Genomic DNA, 24,403 nt, shown 5'->3' with positions numbered 1-24,403 from the left:
TACGACCGGGCCGCGTGATGCACGCATATTTCATGCTCCCGTAGTCCCATAGGCAATACGTGATGGCTTAGGTTGGAGATGCATGCATGCATCCATGGTTTCTTTCTCCCGGCGACGGAGACCTCAGGCGTACGTGCACTAATTAATTGCTTGGCTCGCCGGCACCTCGTTGCTGTTTCTTTGAAGAAACTGCACCCGCCCTGTTGTTGTTGATGATGATGGTCCATCGTTCGAAGCTCGTCATGCAGAGCACGGCCATGACCATGCATGATTCATCTGTCCACAGCTTCACAAGGTGGCTTAGGTCAGGACGCGACTTTTTTGTTTGTTTGTTATTATCCGTTTTGTATGTAGCGGGTGTGATCATCTTAAACTAATGTCAGACCGACGAGCACATGATGATGGTACGCTGATTAGCAACAGGTCGCCGCCAATTTTATAAGCTGCCAACAGCAGCAGGCTGGTTGTTTGCCACACGCGCCGCTGGTTGTGGCTTTTTTTTTTGCGGCAAACCGCTGGTTGTGGCTTTGCTGACACCATGCTGATTTTATCCCAGGGTCATCATATATACGTACTCCACTAGCGCTAAGAGTGTTGGTCTCTTCGTGTTAGGACAGGGAGCCACTACAAGAGAAAACCTTACTACGGCGCTACAGCTATTATTTAATAATAGCGCGTTTCTAAACAATGTAGCTAAAATACTTAGTAGTAACGCCTCTTTCTCTACCAACGCTATTACTATGATCATATAGTAGTAGCGTCCTATTTTGTCCCCGCGCTACAACTAGATAAATAGAAATTAAAAATAAAAAAAAGAGTCAGAGGCAATATTCATGAAAATCAAGACAAGTCCAATGCAAATAAACTAAGTTCACAGAACCATCTCACAAGCATTAACGACAAATACCACATTTAATATAACCACACAATCTCACAAACTCATATATAGTAGTGAACAATGCATGGATAGATCATAGTTGATAAGTCTACTAGGTAGTCATACTAGCATATATATGGTTCAGCATCCACATGCATGCATGGATAGATCTCACAAGCATATGTAGTTCTAGATGATATCGATGACGACCATCACCCTCAAGCCTGGACGGTGGGTGTTCCTGATAGTAATTAGGATTGCCTGTCCAACATGAAGATTTTTGCCGACGAGGAAGCTCTTCCACCCAACCGAGTTGAAGTGTGTGCGACCGTCCGTATCCACGCCGTACGCACAAGTGGTGATGGAGCCCCTCGCGGTAAGGCGTATTCCAACAGAGCCTTCTTCATCAGGCTTGATACCAAAACTCTCAGATAGGCTCTTTGGCAGTTTCTGAATAAGAAAAACATATCAATTAATAAGTAGCCTCACACATTCTACACTATCAAAAGACAGTACTACATTTCTACACTAAGTATAACAATAAAGCATAGATATCATTGGATTCACTAAGCATATAAGATTCACTAAGCATATATATCATCAGATTCACTAAGCATATAGATCATCGGATTTACTGAGCATATAAGATTCACTAAGCATATAAGATTCACTAAGCATATATATCATCGGACTCTACACTAAGTATAACAATAAAGCATATCATCAAATTACTACACTAAATGCAACATACCATGATATGCCGATCAACCATGGTACTTGTCAGGCGGGTCACGACTGGCACCCCGACGAAGTCAGCACGTGGCGGAATGATGTCCCATAGGTTGCACACCTCCTCCTCGCTCAACCTCATTCTTTGAGCAACGATGGCTTCACCAAGTGGGTCGTCATCATCCTCATCATCTTCATCATCTTCTGCTTTGTTGACATAAATCACGGTCAACTTGGGTCTTTCTGCTCTGAAAGAGAAGCTGATCAACTCACCACCGGTGATACGCATGTGGGCGATGAAACGGACCCATCCATCTCCTCCCACCTGCGTCATATTTCATCCTTTCTCGACCTCCATAGTGTAGGGGCCCCCAGGAGCCTCAAAGGTCACAGAGTCTCTGGTCAGCTTGTTGAATTCTGACCTTACATTGCATAGGACGATCTGTGTGCAAAAAGCAAAATGATATATACACGATGCATTAATGCCAATAACACTAAAAACAAAATAGTGGTTACTAGTTTCATATAATTTATTACCGCCGCATGAAGAAAACTCGACTGGTAGTAGATGTCGAACAGCGTGCCAGTTGCAAGGCTGCTGGTGCACCTTGACTTGCACCGTCGGCATGGTGGTGGTGGTGGCGTCATTTCCCTAAAGCAATATGATTAGAGGATTAACGATCCAAAAATTAAATATAAAGTTTTCAATACACACATCGGGTTTCGAATAATATACACATCATAAAGAATACACATGAGGTTCACATGGCAAGCAAAATAACAACTAAATTGTAGTTCATTTCAGACAATAACCTAACAGAGATCATGTAACCCAAACAGAGCCTAATATAGAATTCACAAGTGGGTGAAAATGTAGCCAACATTTTCTACTACAAAATATAAGCACCAGACTAAGAGGTAATACAAGGGAAGAACAATCGCACACACAGACAAAAGATAGCATCAACCTGTCCTAATTAACACAACAAAGTCAGTTTTCTCATTCAAGAAAATAGAGACATGAGATAGATCAGTTAGCATTTTTTTTGAAACGGGTGTTAGCATATATTCAAATGCGCACCATAACAAGTTGACAATTTGAGCATCACCACATACAGACACTCTCTTCAACCTGAAAGAGTATTGAATCAAGCATTGATTTTTCCATGAAACCACATAACAGTGAGGGCTTCTTGGTCATATCTTTATATGCATCAACAAAGAAGCTAGTGGATCAAATTCACACATAGGGTAGCTCATCACGATATAACCCTAGTGTCAGGAAAGAACCCCTCTCTAAACACTAGAACACTAGGCACCGCCGCCACTGCTCCAGGGACAACAGCCAAGAATTGAAACCCAAGTTTCAATTATATTTGCTAAACTGCTAATTAAGAATTGAAACCCAAGTTTTGGTGAGCAACAAAAAGCCTCTACTTGTCTCACCTAACCCCTCTCTCTCTATTCTCTCCCCAATCACGCGAGAAAACAAGCCTGGAACACGTCGCATCGAAGCGCGGAGTCACCCTGCAATCCCTAAATCCCTTTCCCCCACGCGAAATCCCAAAACATGGCGAGCCGCCGCGGCAAATCGATTGGAGCCTAGCTAGTGGTGGCGCACGCAGGGAGGAGGAGATCGAGGGGGACTTACGGGGCTGGAGCGTTGGAGGAGGCGAGAGGCGACCGCGCGTGGTGGCGACGCACGGCGCCATTGACGGGGATGAGGCGGCCGGGGAGGAAGCCTAACCGCGGCGGCGTCATCGGAGGGGATTGATTGTGAGAGTGAGAGGGTGCGGGGGGCGCTCGGGCAGATTTTATTTTCCCCTAGTAGTAGCGCTGGGTAGAGACCGGCGCTACTGCTAAGCCCACCAGCTGTAGCACCCGTTCAAAACAAATGCTACAGGTAAGTGGGCTACCGTTTTTGCCCTGCGGCCTATGTAACAGCAGCGCGGCCCAAGCTAGCAAACGCTGCTGTTATTTAATAGTAGTAGCGCGTTTTCTACCCAACGCTACTGGTAAATACCAGTAGCGTGGGGTCAAAAACAGACGCTACTGGTAAACTTGTACCTATAAACATTTTCTTAGTAGTGAGCTGGCCACCTGACGTACGCCGCATGCAAACCGTTGACAGTTTCTTCTTGTCTGCTATAGTAGGATATAGTAATAGGGAGCTGACGCCATAGTCCGTTGCTTATCCTGCTTGCTTTCTTTCGAGTTGAACGATTTCTTTGAGACGCAGAAACCAATTTTTTTGTTCTGATTTTTATTAAGAAAACCATAGCATTCGATGACAAGTTCAGATCGAGATCAGACACACCATAATCTTGTGATGCCTACTTTTGCGAGAAATAATCATCGTTTGACACATTTATGACGCGCATGAAAGCTTCATCATCAAGACTACAAATTGATGCACACACAATCAACTTCACATCCTATTCGTACCGCAAAGTGAAAGAACAAACAATAGCACAAAAGAAATCAAAATGTCTTTTTTACGTTCGCGACATATCGTTGAACACGTTGAATGCAGTTGCCGTTGGCGTGGCCACATCTTCCTCCATGGCCGGCGGTGAGAGCGGTGGAGATGGTGGAGGTGGTGAAGGGGGTCCTTAGCTGGAGGAGGATGACATGGCCATCTGCGACTGCCAATCGGACAAGACCGCTGCACCCGGCCTCAAATTCTTGGCCGCCCGAATTTGGTTCGCCGCCGGTCACTTCACGCCTCCATCCCGGAGCTTGGCGGCCCTTTGCTTCTTCACTGGTGGCTCAACCGCGGCGGCAGCCGGCCAAGATGGGGCAAAACCGGGGCGGCGGGATGGTGGTGGTGGCATGGAGGCGAAGGCCAAATTGGGGGGCAACAGCTACGATGACATGGGTCGGACCACCGTCGGCGGACGCGGCGGGGTCATCGGCATCGGCCTTGGCGGCGGCGGACGGGAAGCGGGAGGCCGGCGGGCGACAGTTGCGCGCAAGTGGGCGGAAGGCTGTTGGGCGGTTGGTGCGCGGCTGACAAATTAACATCTCCTATAGGTGGAGACGTATATTTGCATCACCAACTGTTGTATTTTACATCACCTGGAGGCGAAGGCGGAATTTTTTTGAATCTACATCATCTGTTGGAGAAGGGTTTTTGAGTCTCGGACATGTATAAATTAATTATTTTTGCATCTACATCTTTTATTGAAGATGCTCTAACTATGTGGAATTTAGGTCCGAATGTTTTACTTTTTTCTTTTGATAAAGGGCGCTTTTATTATCAAAATGTAGCATCAAGGCGATACAAATCATTTAAAGTATCATCTGGCCTCTGCATAATTAGGATGCACATAGTCAAACATCAAAAATCTGATAAAAAGGAAGGGGGAAAACGACAATTCGGCAACAGTAGAGTCCTATAGACCGGATGTTTCATTTAGATTTAATAAAATCCACCATTTTGTTGATTTTTAAACTGAGAAATATGACCATTATCATCGTAAAAAAATAGAGAATTTTTTTAGGACCATTGTCTCCTAAGGAAAGTTGAAACCTAAAGATTCCGACACCAACTCCCTGCAATGCAGATGCATAAATGTTGAGAACTGAGACACCGTCACCTTGCCTTCTCAGTATTTTTTTTTGTGGGAAGTATTATTTATTCATTAACAACTGGGGACAATATTCATGGACGTATTTGCATGGACGTATCTCATGTGCGTTTGTAGCCTTGTACGCTGATAAATCTGGCCAAATACAACAGTCTCTTCCCTTTATTTCGACTAGGACCTGTGCCTAATCATACCTTAACCTACTCTGTAATCAAGCCGGGTTATCCTCCTCGTACGTGCCTGGTATCAAGACGAGCCATGTGGATTAATTAAGAGACAATACAACACTTGGACCCTGCAGTTCAGTTCTGACTTTCATTTATTTTTGTCCGGTTTCGATCAGATTCTTCCTATGCGCATGCGCATCGATAGCTCAGTTGGTAGTTTCGGGCGCCAATTGTCGACGCCGTATAAGTACACACAACACAAGCTTGATCGACATACTACCTTTATGATTCGCTAACTTAGCCACAGCAAGTCCCCGCTGACTTTGCCGCAGGATCAAGAAGCAAAGGCTGAGATTCACCAAATCACTGTCCGCGAACACTGTTCACGTAAACCACTGTTTTCTCAAATCACTATTGACCATACTGTAGCATCCGATCTGGGCCGCCGCTTTTCAATCCGACGGACGAGACTGAGCAAAGGTAGTGGTACTGTAGCTTCGCTACCTTTGCCACGGCAAGTCAGCGAATCTGAATCGTACCTTTAGACTGAATTGTGGATAGTAGATCCTTCCTGCCCGGCTCTGTTTTTTACGTGGATGCGCATGTTGACCTTGACATCAATGAATGGCCCGTGCCGCCGTCTTCTCTGGAGATATCTATCTATCCATGGTGCTTCCGGTTCATCGACTGCAGCAAAGTGCTCCCTGAGTTTTTTCTCATGAGATAGAGTTGGCGCTGAAGATGGCATCATCAGGCCCCAACCGCAAAACGGGTTAATCGCGTTGCGGTCTCTCTCTCTCGTAATTTTTTTTTTGCTGATGGCTCGCTCTCGGACGCTACGCGATGCATGCATGGTTTCTTCCTTCAGGCGATGGTTATCTGGGACGTATGTGTGTTACTTTGCGATCATGCCTTTCTAACCCAACAATTCTGGGGCAAGACCTCAATAACTCCACGTTCTTTATTTTAACACATAGCATTCCATATGTGTTGCCGCATATATCCTTTTTTTCAACCTCATCGACGGTGGTCTCAGTGTTCATGCAATTACAAAGCATTTGAATGTGGTCAATCGGAGGACGTCTCTCTCAACATAAGATGACAATCTGCTTTTCTTTCCTAGTGCGAGGTTTTGCCGAGACGTGCATGCATGCCAATTTTTTCTGGTAATACTCATCTCAGTTGCGAACAATGGACAAATATTGGATCAAAATTCTAGAGTGTAAATGAAAGAAACATTTAACATCCCTTTTAATTAGGCCATTCACAACATATTGAACTATGCTTGCGAAAATCAAAATCGGACTTTTGTCACTGTTTTGCATCCCTATTTTATCTATACCCTTGTTGTCACTATCAAAAGAAAGATGGGCTTAAGTCCCCATAGACCTTTCCAAAAACTATAAAGAAGAAAAGAAACACAATCCACAAATTTGAAAGAAAAAACTGAAGTGACTTGTATCACATCTCTATACTCTGTGCATACCATATTGTCCTACTCACTTAGCTACCTTAGTCATATGCCCGTCTCTCCCGGTGGTAGCTCGACGACCTTTGTTGCCGCCGTTGTGCACCAGTGTACCCATTAATGACCCCATCATGGCCGCGGAGCACAATGCCGGCATGGATTGCTGAGTCAGGGTACTTCTGTCGGTGCCTGTCTTGATGGTTCTGGCGATGGTGTTGGTGCTTCTCCTCGACCTCCACCTTCATGTCCACTACCTTGTCCTCCTCCACAATGACTGTGAACACAAATGGGCCCACAGGAAAGAAGTCTTCCATGTAGAGGACGGGCTCGAGGGCCTTGACCACCTCCCTCATGGTGGGCCTAGACTTTGGGTTCTGGCTGAGACATTTGTATGCGACCAATGCTGCCGCCTCAACGCCTTTGCATGAGTATTGACACTCGAGAGCTGGGTCCATGACTTTGTACAATCTGTCAGAGCGCTTGAGGTATGGTCTAGCCCAAGACACCAGGTTCTGCTCCCTCGGCCACCGTGCACGGTCCACTGACCGTAGCCCAGAGAGGAGCTCCAAGAGCACTACACCAAAACTATATACATCACTCTTGGCAGTCAAGTGGCCCGTCAAGATGTATTCTGGAGCTGCATAACCATGCGTCCCCATGACACGTGTTGTCACGTGTGTCTCGTCGCCCTGGGGCCCATCCTGGGCCAACCCAAAGTCGGACAACTTGGTGTTGTAATCCTGAAATAGCAAGTGTATGAACTTTGTTAAGGAAAATAGCACGAAATGACATACAAAGATGTACGAGGTGAAGGTTCGGGTACTAACAAATGAGGTAAAAAAAGTTCACAAATGAAAGAGACGTTTTCAAAACTGCTTATTTTCTTTGCAGAAAGTCTGAAGTTACGGATGGCGTACCGAATCGAGCAAGATGTTGGAGACCTTGAAGTCGCGGTAGATCACCGGCGAGTCTGCATCGTGGAGAAAGGCAAGGCCCTTGGCCTCCCCTACAGCGATCTTCATCCTTGTAATCCACGGGAGAGAGCCATTTATGCCTGAAAGGAAATAGGATGTTTTAGGTCAGTCTCCTCCTCCACGTTGACCAAGAGTTGTAATTTCAAAGACGAGGAAGTTGGTAGGATAAATAATTCTTTAATCCAAAATATCCAAATATCTACAATTCCTCTGTTTTAAAAAGAGCAAGCGTTGTTCTTTTGGAAGGCAGAGAGCAGCTCAGCTATCCTCTTGACTTGGAGAAAAGAAACTTCAGGGGGCAAGAACACCTCATCGCTAATGGATACGTGCCCAGATTTCCAAAATTAACAAATTTCTATATCTTGCTGGTCTCGAGAACCAAACGTAACACTAATCCTCAGAATGATCAATCGACGGCAGAAAGCAGTGAAGAACTCACTCTTGAAGAGGTGCTTGTTAAACAAACTAGGGTTTGGAACAATGCTCGATATCTTTGATGGGTATGGCTGTCATATATTTATAAGAGGGAATCGTACAAATACAAGATATGTTACAACACGTATATCTATTATATACTTAGTCTAACACCCTCCCTCAATTTTAACTGTGTCCTGAAACACTCAGAAGGTTAAGATTGCGTCGACATCCTTCAAAAGAAGGTAAGGGCAAGGGTTTAGTGAAAATGTCAGCAAGCTGATCCTTAGAAGAAACAAACTTGATCTGAAGTAGCTTCTGTGCAACGCGTTCTCTCACAAAATGATAATCAACTTCGATGTGTTTCGTTCGGGCATGAAATACCGGATTGGATGAAAGGTATGTAGCACCGATGTTATCACACCAAAGAACAGGCGGCTGGGCTTGAGAGACCTTCAAATCTCGAAGCAATGACTGCACCCATATGATCTCAGCCGTGGCATTAGCAACTGCTTTGTACTCAGCTTCAGTACTACTCCGAGACACGGTAGCTTGCTTGCGAGCTTGCCAGGCGATCAAGTTAGGACCAAGGAACACAGCATGTCCCCCCGTGGATCGCCTATCATCGGGACTACCAGCCCAATCCGCATCAGAGAAGGCTGAGATCAAACCAGAAGTCGCAGGCTGCAGATGTAGACCATATGAAGCAGTGTGTCGAACATAGCGCAGAATGCGCTTAACAGCCGTCCAATGAGGATCACGCGGTGCATGGAGGTACTGACACACACGGTTAACTGCAAATGATATATCTGGTCGAGTAACGAGCAAGTATTGCAGTCCACCAACGATGCTGCGGTACTCAGTGGCATCCTCAGAGGAGAGAAAGTCCCCATCAAAAGCTGACAATTTGTCTGTGGAGGACATAGGAGTGGTAGCAGTTTTACACTGCATCATACCCGCACGGCCGTAACAGATCCTGAGAGTATTTCTGCTGAGTGAGAGTCAAACCAATGTCAGAATGAAGAACCTCCAGGCCCAAAAAATAGTGCAGTCTCCCAAGATCCTTGACAGCAAAAACAGCCCCTAGAGAAACCACAAGCCGATCTGCAGCAGTGACGGATGAACTGACAAGTATGATGTCATCAACGTAGACCAGAATGTACATGGTCACCTCAGGTCGCTGGAGAATGAACAAAGATGTGTCTGCTGTAGATGGTACAAACCCATGTGCACGAAGAGCACCGCCAAGACATGCATGCCACGCACGAGGAGCTTGCTTCAAACCATAGAGAGCCTTGTCGAGGCGACACAGATAATGTGGCTGAGCGGAGTCAACAAAGCCTGGTAGCTGACGCATATAGACCTCTTCTTCTAGAACTCCATAAAGAAAAGCATTCTGGACATCAAGCTGACGAAGTGACCAGCCTCGAGTAACAGCCAACGAAAGAAGAACACGGATAGTCATAGGTTTAATAACAGGACTAAACGTATGTTCATAATCAAGGCCATACCTTTGTTTAAATCCTTTGGCCACCAGTCGTGCCTTGTACCTCTCAATGGACCCGTCAGCATGTTTCTTCACCTTGAACACCCATTTAGAATCAATAACATTGACACCAGATGGAGGTGGAACCAGTCGCCAGGTATTATTCTTTCGAAGAGCATGAATCTCCTGTTCCATAGCAGCGCGCCAGTGTGGAATGCCAAGCGCTGCCTGAAAATGTCGCGGTTCAGCCATAGGATAGGCCTCAGCACGAGCAACACAGGCCGCAAGCCATGCGACCATACCATCCGTGCACTTGAGAGGCTTGACAATGCCACTCTTGTTGCGCGTATGAGGGCGCAGTATGACAGGCGGTGGAGGTGTCGGAGAAGCCACCACGACAGGAGAGCCAACGTCTGGGAGCGGCACGGAAGACACACCAGCAGGCGAGTCCACAGGCTCTGCCGAGGGAGAGTCCACAGGCTCTGCGGGCTCTGCATGCCCCGGAGTGACTGGCGAAGGCGGGCCAGGCGATGCTAGGCCCGGAGGGGCCGGCGAGGATTGCCCATGCGGGGCAGAGGCCGGGGAAGTCGCCGGCCCGGGTGTGGCAGCCGGGTTAGGCGCGGTAGCCGCCCACCCGATCCACGTGCATGGGGCATGCACGTGCGATCGTCGTCAAGCGACCCATCCGGCGTCACGACTGCAGTTGGTGCCGTAGCAACCATGTCATCGTGAAGAAGCTCAAGGCGAGCGCCCCGTCTAGTTCCTGCACCATGGTTAGGCAATAATAGAGGAGAATATGCAGCATCTACAAATTGATCAGGAAAAACTGGAAAGGAGTGCAACTCGGTAGACGAAGTTGTTGGGGAACGTTGCAGAAAACAAAAATTTTCCTACTCGTTTCACCAAGATCATCTAGGAGTTCATCTAGCAACGACTGATTAGATGCATCTACATACCTTTGTAGATCGTGCACGGAAGCGTTCAAAAGAACGGTGATGATGTAGTCGTACTCGACGTGATCCAAATCACCGATGACCAGCGTCGAACGGACGGCACCTCCGCGTTCAACACACGTACGGGGCGGGAGACGTCTCCTCCTTCTTGATCCAGCAAGGGGGAAGGAGAGGTTGATGAAGATCCAGCAGCACGACGGCGTGGTGGTGGATGCAGGGCGTCACAGCAGCAGGGCTTCGCCGAGGCTACGAGGGAGAGACGTAACGGGGGGAGATGGAGGCGCCAGGGGCTGGTGTAAAATCCCTCCTCTCCCCCCACTATATATAGGGGTGCCAGGGGGGGCGCCAGCCCTAGTAGATGGCATCTACTAGGGGGGGCGGCGGCCAAGGGGAGGTTTCCCTCCCCCCCCAAGGCACCTAGGGGTGCCTTCCACCACATGGACTCTTCCATGGTGGAAACCCTAGGCGCATGGGCCTATAGGGGCTGGTGCCCTTGGCCCATCTAGGCCAAGGCGCACCCCCTACAGCCCATGTGGCCCCCCGGGACAGGTGGACCCACCCGGTGGACCCCCGGGACCCTTCCGGTGGTCCCGGTACAATACCGATAACCCCGAAACTTGTCCCGATGCCCGAAACAGGACTTCCCATATATAAATCTTTACCTCCGGACCATTCCGGAACTCCTCGTGACGTCCGGGATCTCATCCGGGACTCCGAACAACATTCGGGTTACTGCATATACATATCCTCACAACCCTAGCGTAACTGAACCTTAAGTGTGTAGACCCTACGGGTTCGGGAGACAAGCAGACATGACCGAGACGACTCTCCGGTCAATAACCAACAGCGGGATCTGGATACCCATGTTGGCTCCCACATGCTCCACGATGATCTCATCGGATGAACCACGATGTCGAGGATTCTATCAACCCCGTACGCTATTCCCTTTGTCTATCGATATGTTACTTGCCCGAGATTCGATCGTCGGTATCCCAATACCTCGTTCAATCTCGTTACCGGCAAGTCACTTTACTCGTACCGTAATGCATGATCCCGTGACCAGACACTTGGTCACTCTGAGCTCATTATGATGATGCATTACCGAGTGGGCCCAGTGATACCTCTCCGTCATACGGAGTGACAAATCCCAGTCTTGATCCATGTCACCCAACAGACACTTTCGGAGATACCCGTAGTCTACCTTTATAGTCACCCAGTTACGTTGTGACGTTTGGCATACCCAAAGCACTCCTACGGTATCCGGGAGTTACACGATCTCATGGTCTAAGGAAAAGATACTTTGACATTGGAAAACTCTAGCAAACGAACTATACGATCTTGTGCTATGTTTAGGATTGGGTCTTGTCCATCACATCATTCTCCCAATGATGTGATCTCGTTATCAATGACATCCAGTGTCCATAGTCAGGAAACCATGACTATCTGTTGATCAACGAGCTAGTCAACTAGAGGCTCACTAGGGACATGTTGGTGTCTGTTATTCACACATGTATTACGATTTCCGGATAACACAATTATAGCATGAATAAAGACAATTATCATGAACAAGGAAATATAATAATAATGCTTTTATTATTGCCTCTAGGGCATATTTCCAACAGTCTCCCACTTGCACTAGAGTCAATAATCTAGTTACATTGTGATGAATCGAACACCCATGGAATTCTGGTGTTGATCATGTTTTGCTCTAGGGAGAGGTTTAGTCAACGGATCTGCTACATTCAGGTCCGTATGTACTTTACAAATCTCTATGTCTCCATCTTGAACATTTTCACGAATGGAGTTGAAGCGACGCTTGATGTGCCTTGTCTTCTTGTGAAACCTGGGCTCCTTGGCAAGTGCAATAGCTCCAGTGTTGTCACAGAAGAGCTTGATCGGCCCCGACGCATTGGGTATGACTCCTAGGTCGGTGATGAACTCCTTCACCCATATTGCTTCATGTGCTGCCTCCGAGGCTGCCATGTACTCCGCTTCACATGTAGATCCCGCCACGACGCTTTGCTTGCAACTGCACCAGCTTACTGCCCCACCATTCAAAATATACACGTATCCGGTTTGTGACTTAGAGTCATCCAGATCTGTGTCGAAGCTAGCGTCGACGTAACCCTTTACGACGAGCTCTTCGTCACCTCCATAAACGAGAAACATTTCCTTAGTCCTTTTCAGGTACTTCAGGATATTCTTGACCGCTGTCCAGTGTTCCTTGCCGGGATTACTTTGGTACCTTCCTACCAAACTGACGGCAAGGTTAACATCAGGTCTGGTACACAGCATGGCATACATAATAGAACCTATGGCTGAGGCATAGGGGATGACGCTCATCTCTTCTATATCTTCTGCCGTGGTCGGACATTGAGCTGAGCTCAATTTCATACCTTGTAACACAGGCAAGAACCCCTTCTTGGATTGATCCATATTGAACTTCTTCAATATCTTATCAAGGTATGTGCTTTGTGAAAGACCTATGAGGCGTCTCGATCTATCTCTATAGATTTTGATGCCTAATATATAAGCAGCTTCTCCAAGGTCCTTCATTGAAAAACTTTTATTCAAGTAGGCCTTGATGCTGTCCAAGAGTTCTATATCATTTCCCATCAAAAGTATGTCATCTACATATAATATGAGAAATGCTACAGAGCTCCCACTCACTTTCTTGTAAACGCAGGCTTCTCCATAAGTCTGTGTAAACCCAAACGCTTTGATCATCTCATCAAAGCGAATGTTCCAACTCCGAGATGCTTGCACCAGCCCATAAATCGAGCGTTGGAGCTTGCACACTTTGTCAGCATTCTTAGGATCGACAAAACCTTCCGGCTGCATCATATACAATTCTTCCTTAAGGAAACCATTAAGGAATGCCGTTTTGACGTCCATTTGCCATATTTCGTAATCATAGAATGCGGCAATTGCTAACATGATTCGGACGGACTTCAGCTTCGCTACCGGTGAGAAAGTCTCATCGTAGTCAACCCCTTGAACTTGTCGATAACCCTTAGCGACAAGCCGAGCTTTATAGATGGTCACATTACCATCCGCGTCTGTCTTCTTCTTAAAGATCCATTTTTCTATGGCTCGCCGCTCAACGGGCAAGTCAGTCAAAGTCCATACTTCGTTTTCATACATGGATCCTATCTCGGATTTCATGGCTTCTAGCCATTTGTCGGAATCCGGGCCCGCCATCGCTTCTTCATAGTTCGAAGGTTCACCGTTGTCTAACAGCATGATTTCCAAGACAGGGTTGCCGTACCACTCTGGTGCGGAACGTGTCCTTGTGGACCTTCGAATTTCAGTAGGGGCTTGATCAGAAGTATCTTGATCATTGTCATTAACTTCCTCTCTAGTCGGTGCAGGCACCTCAGGAACATTTTCTTGAGTTGCGCCATTTTCCGGTTCAAGAGGTAATACTTCATCAAGCTCTACTTTCCTCCCACTTACTTCTTTCGAGAGAAACTCTTTCTCCAGAAAGGACCCATTCTTGGCAACAAAGATCTTGCCTTCGGATCTGAGGTAGAAGGTGTACCCAATAGTTTCTTTTGGGTATCCTATGAAGACGCATTTTTCCGACTTGGGTTCGAGCTTTTCAGGTTGAAGTTTCTTGACATAAGCATCGCATCCCCAAACTTTTAGAAACGACAGCTTAGGTTTCTTCCCAAACCATAATTCATACGGTGTCGTCTCAACGGATTTCGACGGAGCCCTATTTAAAGTGAATGCGGCAGTCTCTAAAGCATAGCCCCAAAAGGAAAGCGGTAAATCGGTAAGAGACATCATAGATCGCACCATATCTAACAGAGTGCGATTACGACGTTCGGACACACCATTACGCTGAGGTGTTCCAGGCGGCGTGAGTTGTGAAACTATTCCACATTTTCTTAAGTGTGCCCCAAACTCGTGACTCAAGTATTCTCCTCCACGATCTGATCGTAGAAACTTGATTTTCCTGTCACGTTGATTTTCAACCTCACTCTGAAATTCCTTGAACTTTTCAAAGGTTTCAGACTTGTGTTTCATTAAGTAGATATACCCATACCTACTTAAATCATCAGTGAGGGTGAGAACATAACGATAGCCACCGCGAGCCTCAACACTCATTGGACCGCACACATCAGTATGTATGATTTCCAATAAGTCGGTTGCTCGCTCCATTGTTCCTGAGAACGGAGTCTTGGTCATTTTACCCATAAGGCATGGTTCGCACGTGTCAAATGATTCATAATCAAGAGACTCTAAAAGTCCATCAGCATGGAGCTTCTTCATGCGTTTGACACCTATGTGACCAAGGCGGCAGTGCCACAAGTATGTGGGACTATCATTATCAACCTTACTTCTTTTGGTACTCACATTATGAACATGTGTAGCATCACGTTCGAGATTCATAAAGAATAAACCATTCACCATAGGAGCATGACCATAAAACATATCTCTCATAAAAATGGAACAACCATTATTCTCAGATTTAAAAGAGTAGCCATCTCGAATTAAACGAGATCCCGATACAATGTTCATGCTCAAAGCTGGCACTAAATAACAATTATTAAGGTTTAAAACTAATCCCGAAGGGAGATGCAGAGGTAGCGTGCCGACGGCGATCACATTGACCTTGGAACCATTCCCGACGCGCATCGTCACCTCGTCCTTTGCCAGTTTCCGCTTATTCCGCAGCCCCTGCTTTGAGTTACAAATGTGAGCAACTGCACCGGTATCAAATACCCAGGAGCTACTACGGGCACTAGTAAGGTACACATCAATTACATGTATATCACATATACCTTTTGTTTTGCCGGCCTTCTTATCCGCTAAGTACTTAGGGCAGTTCCGCTTCCAGTGACCGCTTCCCTTGCAATAAAAGCACTCAGTCTCGGGCTTGGGTCCATTCTTTGGCTTCTTCCCGGCAGCTTGCTTGCCGGGCGCGGCAACCTCCTTGCCGTCCTTCTTGAAGTTCTTTTTACCCTTGCCTTTCTTGAACTTAGTGGTTTTATTGACCATCAACACTTGATGTTCCTTCCTGACTTCTACCTCTGCTGATTTCAGCATAGCAAATACTTCAGGAATGGTCTTTTCCATCCCCTGCATATTGAAGTTCATCACAAAGCTCTTGTAGCTTGGTGGAAGCGACTGGAGGATTCTGTCAATGACCGCATCATCCGGGAGATTAACTCCCAGCTGAGTCAAGCGGTTATGCAACCCAGACATAGTGAGTATGTGCTCACTGACAGAACTGTTTTCCTCCATCTTACAGCTGAAGAATTTGTCGGAGACTTCATATCTCTCGACCCGGGCATGAGCTTGGAAAACCATTTTCAGCTCTTCGAACATCTCATATGCTCCATGTCTCTCAAAACGCTTTTGGAGCCCCGGCTCTAGGCTGTAAAGCATGCCGCACTGAACGAGGGAGTAGTCATCGAAACGTGCCTGCCAAGCGTTCATAACATCTTGTTCTGCAGGGAGAACGGGTGCGTCACCAAGCGGTGCTTGTAGGACATAATCTTTCTTGGCAGCTATGAGGATGATCCTCAGGTTCCGGACCCAGTCCGTATAGTTGCTGCCATCGTCTTTCAGCTTAGTTTTCTCTAGGAACGCGTTGAAGTTGAGGACTACGTTGGCCATTTGATCTACAAGACATATTGCAAAGATTTTAGACTAAGTTCATGATAATTAAGTTCAACTAATCAAATTATTAGTGAACTCCCACTTAGATTAGACATCCCTCTAGTCATCTAAGTATTACATGATCCGAGTTAAACTAGACCGTGTCCGATCATCACGTGAGACGGACTAGTCAACATCGGTGAACATCTTCATGTTGATCGTATCTTCTATACGACTCATGCTCGACCTTTCGGTCTTCTGTGTTCCGAGGCCATGTCTGTACATGCTAGGCTCGTCAAGTCAACCTAAGTGTTTGCATGTGTAAATCTGTCTTACACCCGTTGTATGTGAACGTCTGAATAAAACACCCGATCATCACGTGGTGTTTTGAAACAGCGAACTGTCGCAACGGTGCACAGTTAGGGGGAACACTTCTTGAAATTATTGTGAGGGATCACCTTATTTACTACCGTCGTTCTAAGTAAACAAGATGCAAAACATGATAAACATCACATGCAATCAAATAATAAACGTGACATGATATGGCCAATATCACATAGCTCCTTTGATCTCCATCTTGGGGCTCCATGATCATCTTGTCACCGGCTTGACACCATGATCTCCATCATCATGATCTCCATCATCGTGTCTCCATGAAGTTGCTCGCCAACTATTACTTCTACTACTATGGCTAACGCGTTTAGCAATAAAGTAAAGTAATTTACATGGCGTTTCTTGATGACACGCAGGTCATATAAAAGAATAAAGACAACTCCTATGGCTCCTGCCGGTTGTCATACTCATCGACATGCAAGTCGTGATTCCTATTACAATAGCATGAACATCTCATACATCACATATAGATCATTCATCATTCATCACAACTTTGGCCATATCATATCACAAACCACTTGCTGCAAAAACAAGTTAGACGTCCTCTAATTGTTGTTGCAAGTTTTACGTGGCTGAATTAGGGTTCTAGCAAGAACGTTTTCTTACCTACGTTAAAGCCACAACGTGATTTGTCAACTTCTATTTACCCTTCATAAGGACCCTGTTCATCGATTCCGCTCCAACTAAAGTAGGAGAGACAGACACCCGCCAGCCACCTTATGCAACTAGTGCATGTTAGTCGGTGGAACCGGTCTCACGTAAGCGTACGTGTAAGGTTGGTCCGGGCCGCTTCATCCCACAATACCGCTGAAGCAAGAAAGGACTAGTAACGGCAAGAAAGTTGACAAATCTACGCCCACAACAAATTGTGTTCTACTCGCGCAAGAAGAACTACGCATAGACCTAGCTCATGATGCCACTGTTGGGGAACGTTGCAGAAAACAAAAATTTCCTACTCGTTTCACCAAGATCATCTAGGAGTTCATCTAGCAACGAGTGATTAGATGCATCTACATACCTTTGTAGATCGCGCACGGAAGCGTTCAAAAGAACGGTGATGATGTAGTCGTACTCGACGTGATCCAAATCACCGATGACCAGCGCCGAACGGACGGCACCTCCGCGTTCAACACACGTACGGAACAGCCACGTCTCCTCCTTCTTGATCCAGCAAGGGAGGGAGGAGAGGTTGAGGGAGATGGCACCAGCAGCAGCACGACGGCGTGGTGTTGATGGAGCTGCAGTACTCCGGCAGAGCTTCGCTAAGCACTATGGAGGTGGAGGAGGTGTTGGGGAGGGAGAAGGAGGCAACCAAAGGCCAAGGCGTTTCAGGTATGAAGTCCCTCCTCTCCCCCACTATATATAGGAGGGCCAAGGGGGGTGGCCGGACCTAGGAGATCCAATCTCCTAGGGGGTGCGGCGGCCAAGGGGGGTTTCCCTCCCCCCCAAGGCACCTAGGAGGTGCCTTCCCCTCCTAGGACTCTTCCCCCTTCAAACCCTAGGCGCATGGGCCTATGTGGGGCTGGTGCCCTTGGCCCATTAGGCCAAGGCGCACCCCCTACAGCCCATGTGGCCCCCCGGGACAGGTGGACCCACCCGGTGGACCCCCGGGACCCTTCCGGTGGTCCCGGTACAATACCGATAACCCCGAAACTTGTCCCGATGCCCGAAACAGGACTTCCCATATATAAATCTTTACCTCCGGACCATTCCGGAACTCCTCGTGACGTCCGGGATCTCATCCGGGACTCCGAACAACATTCGGGTTACTGCATATACATATCCCTACAACCCTAGCGTAACTGAACCTTAAGTGTGTAGACCCTACGGGTTCGGGAGACAAGCAGACATGACCGAGACGACTCTCCGGTCAATAACCAACAGCGGGATCTGGATACCCATGTTGGCTCCCACATGCTCCACGATGATCTCATCGGATGAACCACGATGTCGAGGATTCTATCAACCCCGTACGCTATTCCCTTTGTCTATCGATATGTTACTTGCCCGAGATTCGATCGTCGGTATCCCAATACCTCGTTCAATCTCGTTACCGGCAAGTCACTTTACTCGTACCGTAATGCATGATCCCGTGACCAGACACTTGGTCACTCTGAGCTCATTATGATGATGCATTACCGAGTGGGCCCAGTGATACCTCTCCGTCATACGGAGTGACAAATCCCAGTCTTGATCCATGTCACCCAACAGACACTTTCGGAGATACCCGTAGTCTACCTTTATAGTCACCCAGTTACGTTGTGACGTTTGGCATACCCAAAGCACTCCTACGGTATCCGGGAGTTACACGATCTCATGGTCTAAGGAAAAGATACTTTGACATTGGAAAACTCTAGCAAACGAACTATACGATCTTGTGCTATGTTTAGGATTGGGTCTTGTCCATCACATCATTCTCCTAATGATGTGATCTCGTTATCAATGACATCCAGTGTCCATAGTCACGAAACCATGACTATCTGTTGATCAATGAGCTAGTCAACTAGAGGCTCACTAGGGACATGTTGGTGTCTGTTATTCACACATGTATTACGATTTCCGAATAACACAATTATAGCATGAATAAAGACAATTATCATGAACAAGGAAATATAATAATAATGCTTTTATTATTGCCTCTACGGCATATTTCCAACAGCATGTGCATCAGGCACACACGTACGTGCAACTGCCTCATCCAATGCATTTGCATGGGGCATGCATGTACGGGCATGTGCATCAGGCACACATGTACGGTCAGCTGCCTCACCCGATGCATTTGCATGGGGCATGCACGTACGGGCAGCCGGGCACGTACGGGCAGCCGGGCTACGGACAGCCGGGCTAGGCGAGGCTGCCGCCCCACCCGATCCATGTGCATGGGGCATGCTAGTGCGGTCGACGTCGAGCTCCCCGTCGAGTGACCCAAACGGCATGAGGGTTGTAGTTGGTGTAGCGCCAACCACGTCATCGTGAAGAAGCTCAAGGCGAGCTCCCCGTCCAGTTCCTGCATCGTGGTTAGGCAACAACAGAGGAGAATATGCCGCATCTACAAATTGATCAGGCAAAACTGGAAAGGAGTGCAGCTCGGTAGCGGTAGTATCAGTGGATGGTGAGAGCGTGGAAAAAGGGAAAACTGTCTCATCGAACACAACATCACGAGAAATGTAAACACGATTTGTCGGAATGTGAAGACACTTGTAACCTTTGTGAAGAGGACTGTACCCGAGAAACACACACTTCTTAGATCGAAACTCGAGTTTGTGCTTATTGTACGGACGGAGATGCGGCCAACACGCACAACCAAACACTTTGAGAAAGGATTAATCTGGAGTTTCATGAAACAACACTTCTAGAGGAGACTTCATGTGAAGAAGTCGTGTGGGAACCCTGTTTATCAAAAAACAAGCAGTAACAAAAGCATCGCTCCAGAACCGAAATGGGACAGAGGCATGTGCCAGAAGTGTTAGACCAGTTTCAACTATGTGACGGTGCTTGCGCTCAGCTGCACCGTTCTGCTGATGTGTATGAGGACAAGACACATGGTGAGAGATGCCAAGCTTCTGAAAGAAGGTGTTAAGATTACGGTATTCACCCCCCAATCAGACTGAACATGAATAACTTTGTGTTTAAGCAACCGTTCAACATGTGCTTGAAATTGCATAAAGACATGAAATACATCAGATTTGCGCTTAATAAGATAAATCCAAGTAAAGCGACTGAAAGCATCGATGAAACTGACATAATAGTTGTGACCACTGACAGAAGTTTGGGCATAGCCCCATACATCTGAAAACACAAGTTCGAGAGGAGCCTTGACAACACGACTCGAAACAGAAAAAGGCAACTGATGACTCTTGCCTTGTTGACAAGCATCACACACTAGAAACTCCTTATTACTTGACTCAACAGGTTGATGATGACGATGAAGGACATGGCGCACAATGGGAGTGGCCGGATGGCCAAGGCGAGAGTGCCACTGTGAAGACGACACCCGAACACCACTGAAAACTTGAGATACTCGTGGAGATACTCGTGGCACGTCAAGCGCATATAAGCCGTCGCGAGCTCGACCACTAAGTAGAACGTCCCTCGTGTCCCGGTCCTTAACAAAAAAATAGAAAGGGTGAAACTCAACAAACACATTGTTGTCAAGAGTTAATTTAGGGACCGAGAGTAAACTACGTGTGACTGAAGGAACACGAAGGACATCAAGAAGACACAAGGTTTTAGTGGTACGCGAAAGAAGAGATGCCTGACCAACATGTGAGATGGGCATACCTGATCCATTGGCAGTGCGGACCTGATCATGACCGGTGTAGGGCTGGCGAGTGGTCAGCTTGTCAAGCTGGCTCGTCAAATGGTCTGTGGCGCCTGTGTCCATGTACCAGGCAGGGTCCACAAAATATGAAGGACTGAACCCAGGCTCTTGCGTAGCGAGAGCCGCTTGCTTCTCGTTGCCCTTCCCATTGTTCCCAATGCCAAGGAAATCACGTTTGAAGCGACGATGGCATCGAGACGTCAAGTGCCCCTCAATGCCGCAGAGCTGACACTCAACGCCACCACCACATGCCTCGCAGTGTAGGCGTTTGCGGCCAGACAGCGAAGGAGCTGGAGCGGGCGGACGGGGCTGGTTGCCCGTGGACGGCGACGGTTTCTGCTTGGCACCACGGGCACCCCCGCGGTGAGCAGCATTCGCAGAAGGGCCCTCCGTGTAGATGCCGACGGAGCGGCGAGCAGCGAGCCGTTGTTCCGTGTTGAGGAGGCGCGCGTAGAGGTCGCGAGGCGGCATCGGCGTGTCACGTCCATTGACATTTTCAACAAGAGAGTCATAGTCCTCATCGAGCCCATTGAGAATGAACGAAGTAAACTCCTCATCCCGGAGAGGCTTCCCAATGAATGACAGTGTATCAGCCAAATTTTTGACCTTGTTGAAGAAGGCCATGACGGAGAGATCGTTCTTCTTGACCTCACCCAGCTGATTACGAATGACAGAGGAACGGGCCAGCGACTGGGAGGAGAAGCTGGAGTCGAGCGTGGCCCATGCATCCCTCGACGTCGCGGCAAAGATCACCATGCCGGCCACGGAGGGAGTGAGCGAGGACTGAATGGCACCCAGAATAGCGTGATCCTGAGCGATCCACCGACGATGAGCAGGGTTGGACATCATGACGGAGCCACCGGCAGCCGAGGGCACCGGAACCATGGCCGGAGGACACGGCAGCGTACCGTCGACATACCCCTCAAGGTAGTGACTACGCATCAGCGGCAACACCTGAGCGCGCCACAAGAGGTAGTTATCAGCAGAGAGCTTCACCGTCACCAGATGAGCGAAGTGGAACGATCCGGGTTCAGCCATCGATGCGGAGGGCAGTGAGTCATATGTCGGAGGAGCACTATATGGGATCAGTGCATCGGCCGACGGTGGCGCACGGTGGCGTTGGTGATGACCGTAGAACACCGCAGGAGGCACGCCATAGGGCTGCGCGGAAGGAACGGCGTATGACCCAGGGGCGACGTAGGGCGCCATACGGCATCGAGGACGCCGCGGAGGAAGGTACATACGGCGTCGGCGACGACGCGACGTACAGCGCGGGATAAGGCCCGCCGTACGGCACCTGAACGGGAGCGCCATATGGGCTAGAAGCCGGCGGCGCATCATTGGGCAAAGCCGGTGGAGGAATCCCACCGTATGGCAACGGGGTAGCAGCGCCGTATGGCACCGGAGCGCCGTAGTGCTGCTGCTGGGTAGAGACGCCATATTGCTGCTGGGTAGGAGCGCCGTAGGGCTGCTGTGCATCACGGGATTGCGCTGATGGATCCAGTACGGGAGATCGGGGCAGCGCCGTTTGACGCGAGCCCGATGCTGTCGGACGAGCCCAGGCGAGCAGAGTAGACGCCATGAAGGGCGATTCCGTCGCCAGGGTTGAGGGAGCCGGTACGACGGCGGAGGCCGACACGGCGGCGGCGGCAGAGGAGGCGGAAGCACGGCGCGGATCGAACGCGTCGTCAGATACCATGTTAAACAAACTAGGGTTTGGAACAATGCTCGATATCCTTGATGGGTACGGCTGTCATATATTTATAAGAGAAAATCGTACAAATACAGGATACGTTACAACACGTATATCTATTATATACTTAGTCTAACAGTGCTTCTCCAGGCTCTCGCCGCTCATGAACTCGTAGACCAGCATCCGGTGCTCGTCCTCGTAGCAGTACCCGATCAGTTTCACAAGGTTCTTGTGCCTCAGTTGCCCAAGAAAGAAAACCTCCGCCTGCAAGAGAACCCATGTAATATAAGTCAGCCATTCATCCACCAGGCTTCGAATTTGATCTGCCATGCCGGCGCGTGCATTGTCAAACTCTGTTTGGCACTCACCAGCCACTCCTTGTGGCCCTGCGTGCCGCACTCCAGGTCGAGGTACTTGACGGCGACGGGCTGCGCGGCCAGCCCGGGGCGGAGCTCGTCGTTCACGGCGCCCTTGTAGACCGGGCCGAAGCCGCCACAGCCGAGGTAGTTGGCGCGGGAGAAGCTTCCCGTCGCGGCGCGGAGCTCGGCGTAGGTGAAGGCGTACAGGTTGGACCTGGACAGCGTGATGGACAGGTCCTCCGGAGACAGCGTCCCCGACGAGCTGAGGCTCTTGAAGGACATCCTCGACGACGACCTCGGGCAGCCTTTCCCCCTCCGCCTGATCCGCCGCTTGCAGGCGTCGTAGTCGTCGTCCGCCACTCTGCTGCCGCCGACGCAGCAGGAGAATGGGTTCCAAGATTTCGCGGCCATGGCAAGAAATGATAGGTTTCGTATGTATCAATATCGAAGGATGAAGAGAGTTTCCCGCTTCCCGGGAGCTGAGAATGCAGGGGAGCTCTCAGGTGAGGGAGAAGGTCAGGACTAAGAGAAGGCGGATCGGCTTGGGTGGAGCATGGAGTGGCTAGCTGGGCCTTTATATAAGCGTGGGGGTGGCTGCCTGTGCACACCCACACAGATGGGCCCGTTGTCCGCGCCTCGACCCTGCCGTAGGACAATACAGCGGATGATGTGATGGCTGGCGAAACAGGGCAAGCGACAGACGCTGGTGGTGGTTGGTGGCGCACCCCTCCCTCCAGCCAGAGTTTCTACCGGTGAGACGGACGACGTAGGCAGCTTATGTTTCATGGAGTTGACTCAAACCTATGTTGCGGGAACGAACATAGGTGGATGCAAGTGACGGGAATGTCACACCGCGGTTTCATATACCAGATGAGCCGCGGGTTCGTTTTTATGGACCATCATCGGACGTAGTCTAGGACGATTAAACTGACCCCTACGCTCCACAGGCTCGTTAGGTTTAGTAGACGTGGTTTTCTGCTACTGTCGCCGTGGGTTTCATCGGTTGTGCTACGAGTGCCTTTAGAGCATGTCCAACCGCGCCCCTAACAAGGCTTCTTAAACGATTTTTTGTACGCGGACGCCGAAAAATCGGTCCAGTAACGTTTCCAAATGTTCTTTTTTCACCGGCTCGGGCCTAAATTGACGCCGGCGGATTCAGGCCGAATCCGGCACGTTGGGGGCGCTTGGGGGCGCCGTCCGAATCGTTTTTGGCACGAAAATCGGCGGGCCCTTCTTGGCAGCGACTCGGTTGTTCTCGTCGCTTCGTCGTCCTCATCTTCTCGGTTCTCGCGGGGAATCAATGCCAAAGCTGCTGCGCGCTGCCGCGCCGGTCAGCCTCCATTGATGCCTCACGGGCGACGCAGTGAAG

General features: G+C 48.7%; 1 protein-coding gene across 1 annotated transcript; it reads right to left on the bottom strand.

Annotated features, from left to right (window-relative positions):
* Positions 1–6,875: 6,875 nt before the first annotated feature.
* On the bottom strand, positions 6,876–23,569 carry LOC123101341 (serine/threonine-protein kinase RIPK). Its single transcript, XM_044522835.1, has 5 exons — positions 23,044–23,569; positions 22,813–22,939; positions 20,552–20,560; positions 7,749–7,885; positions 6,876–7,571 (listed from the first exon to the last, which is right to left on the bottom strand). The coding sequence occupies exons 1-5, from the start codon at positions 23,443–23,445 to the stop codon at positions 6,876–6,878; spliced, it is 1,371 nt and encodes a 456-aa protein (XP_044378770.1). The 5' UTR covers positions 23,446–23,569.
* Positions 23,570–24,403: the final 834 nt, after the last annotated feature.

Source organism: Triticum aestivum, chromosome 5A, assembly GCF_018294505.1.
Source record: "Triticum aestivum cultivar Chinese Spring chromosome 5A, IWGSC CS RefSeq v2.1, whole genome shotgun sequence".
Lineage (NCBI taxonomy): Eukaryota > Viridiplantae > Streptophyta > Magnoliopsida > Poales > Poaceae > Triticum > Triticum aestivum.
This window is presented reverse-complemented; position numbering and strand designations above follow the sequence as displayed.

What these genes read in the sequence shown, in the direction of transcription:
- LOC123101341 (XM_044522835.1), bottom strand. Translation starts at nt 23,445, where the DNA reads ATGGCCGCGAAATCTTGGAACCCATTCTCCTGCTGCGTCGGCGGCAGC. An exon ending in AGGGCCACAAGGAGTGGCTG is followed by an intron (nt 22,940 to 23,043) that starts GTGAGTGCCAAA and finishes GTTCTCTTGCAG; the next exon opens with GCGGAGGTTTTCTTTCTTGG. An exon ending in CCAACATCTTGCTCGATTCG is followed by an intron (nt 7,572 to 7,748) that starts GTACGCCATCCG and finishes TTGCTATTTCAG; the next exon opens with GATTACAACACCAAGTTGTC.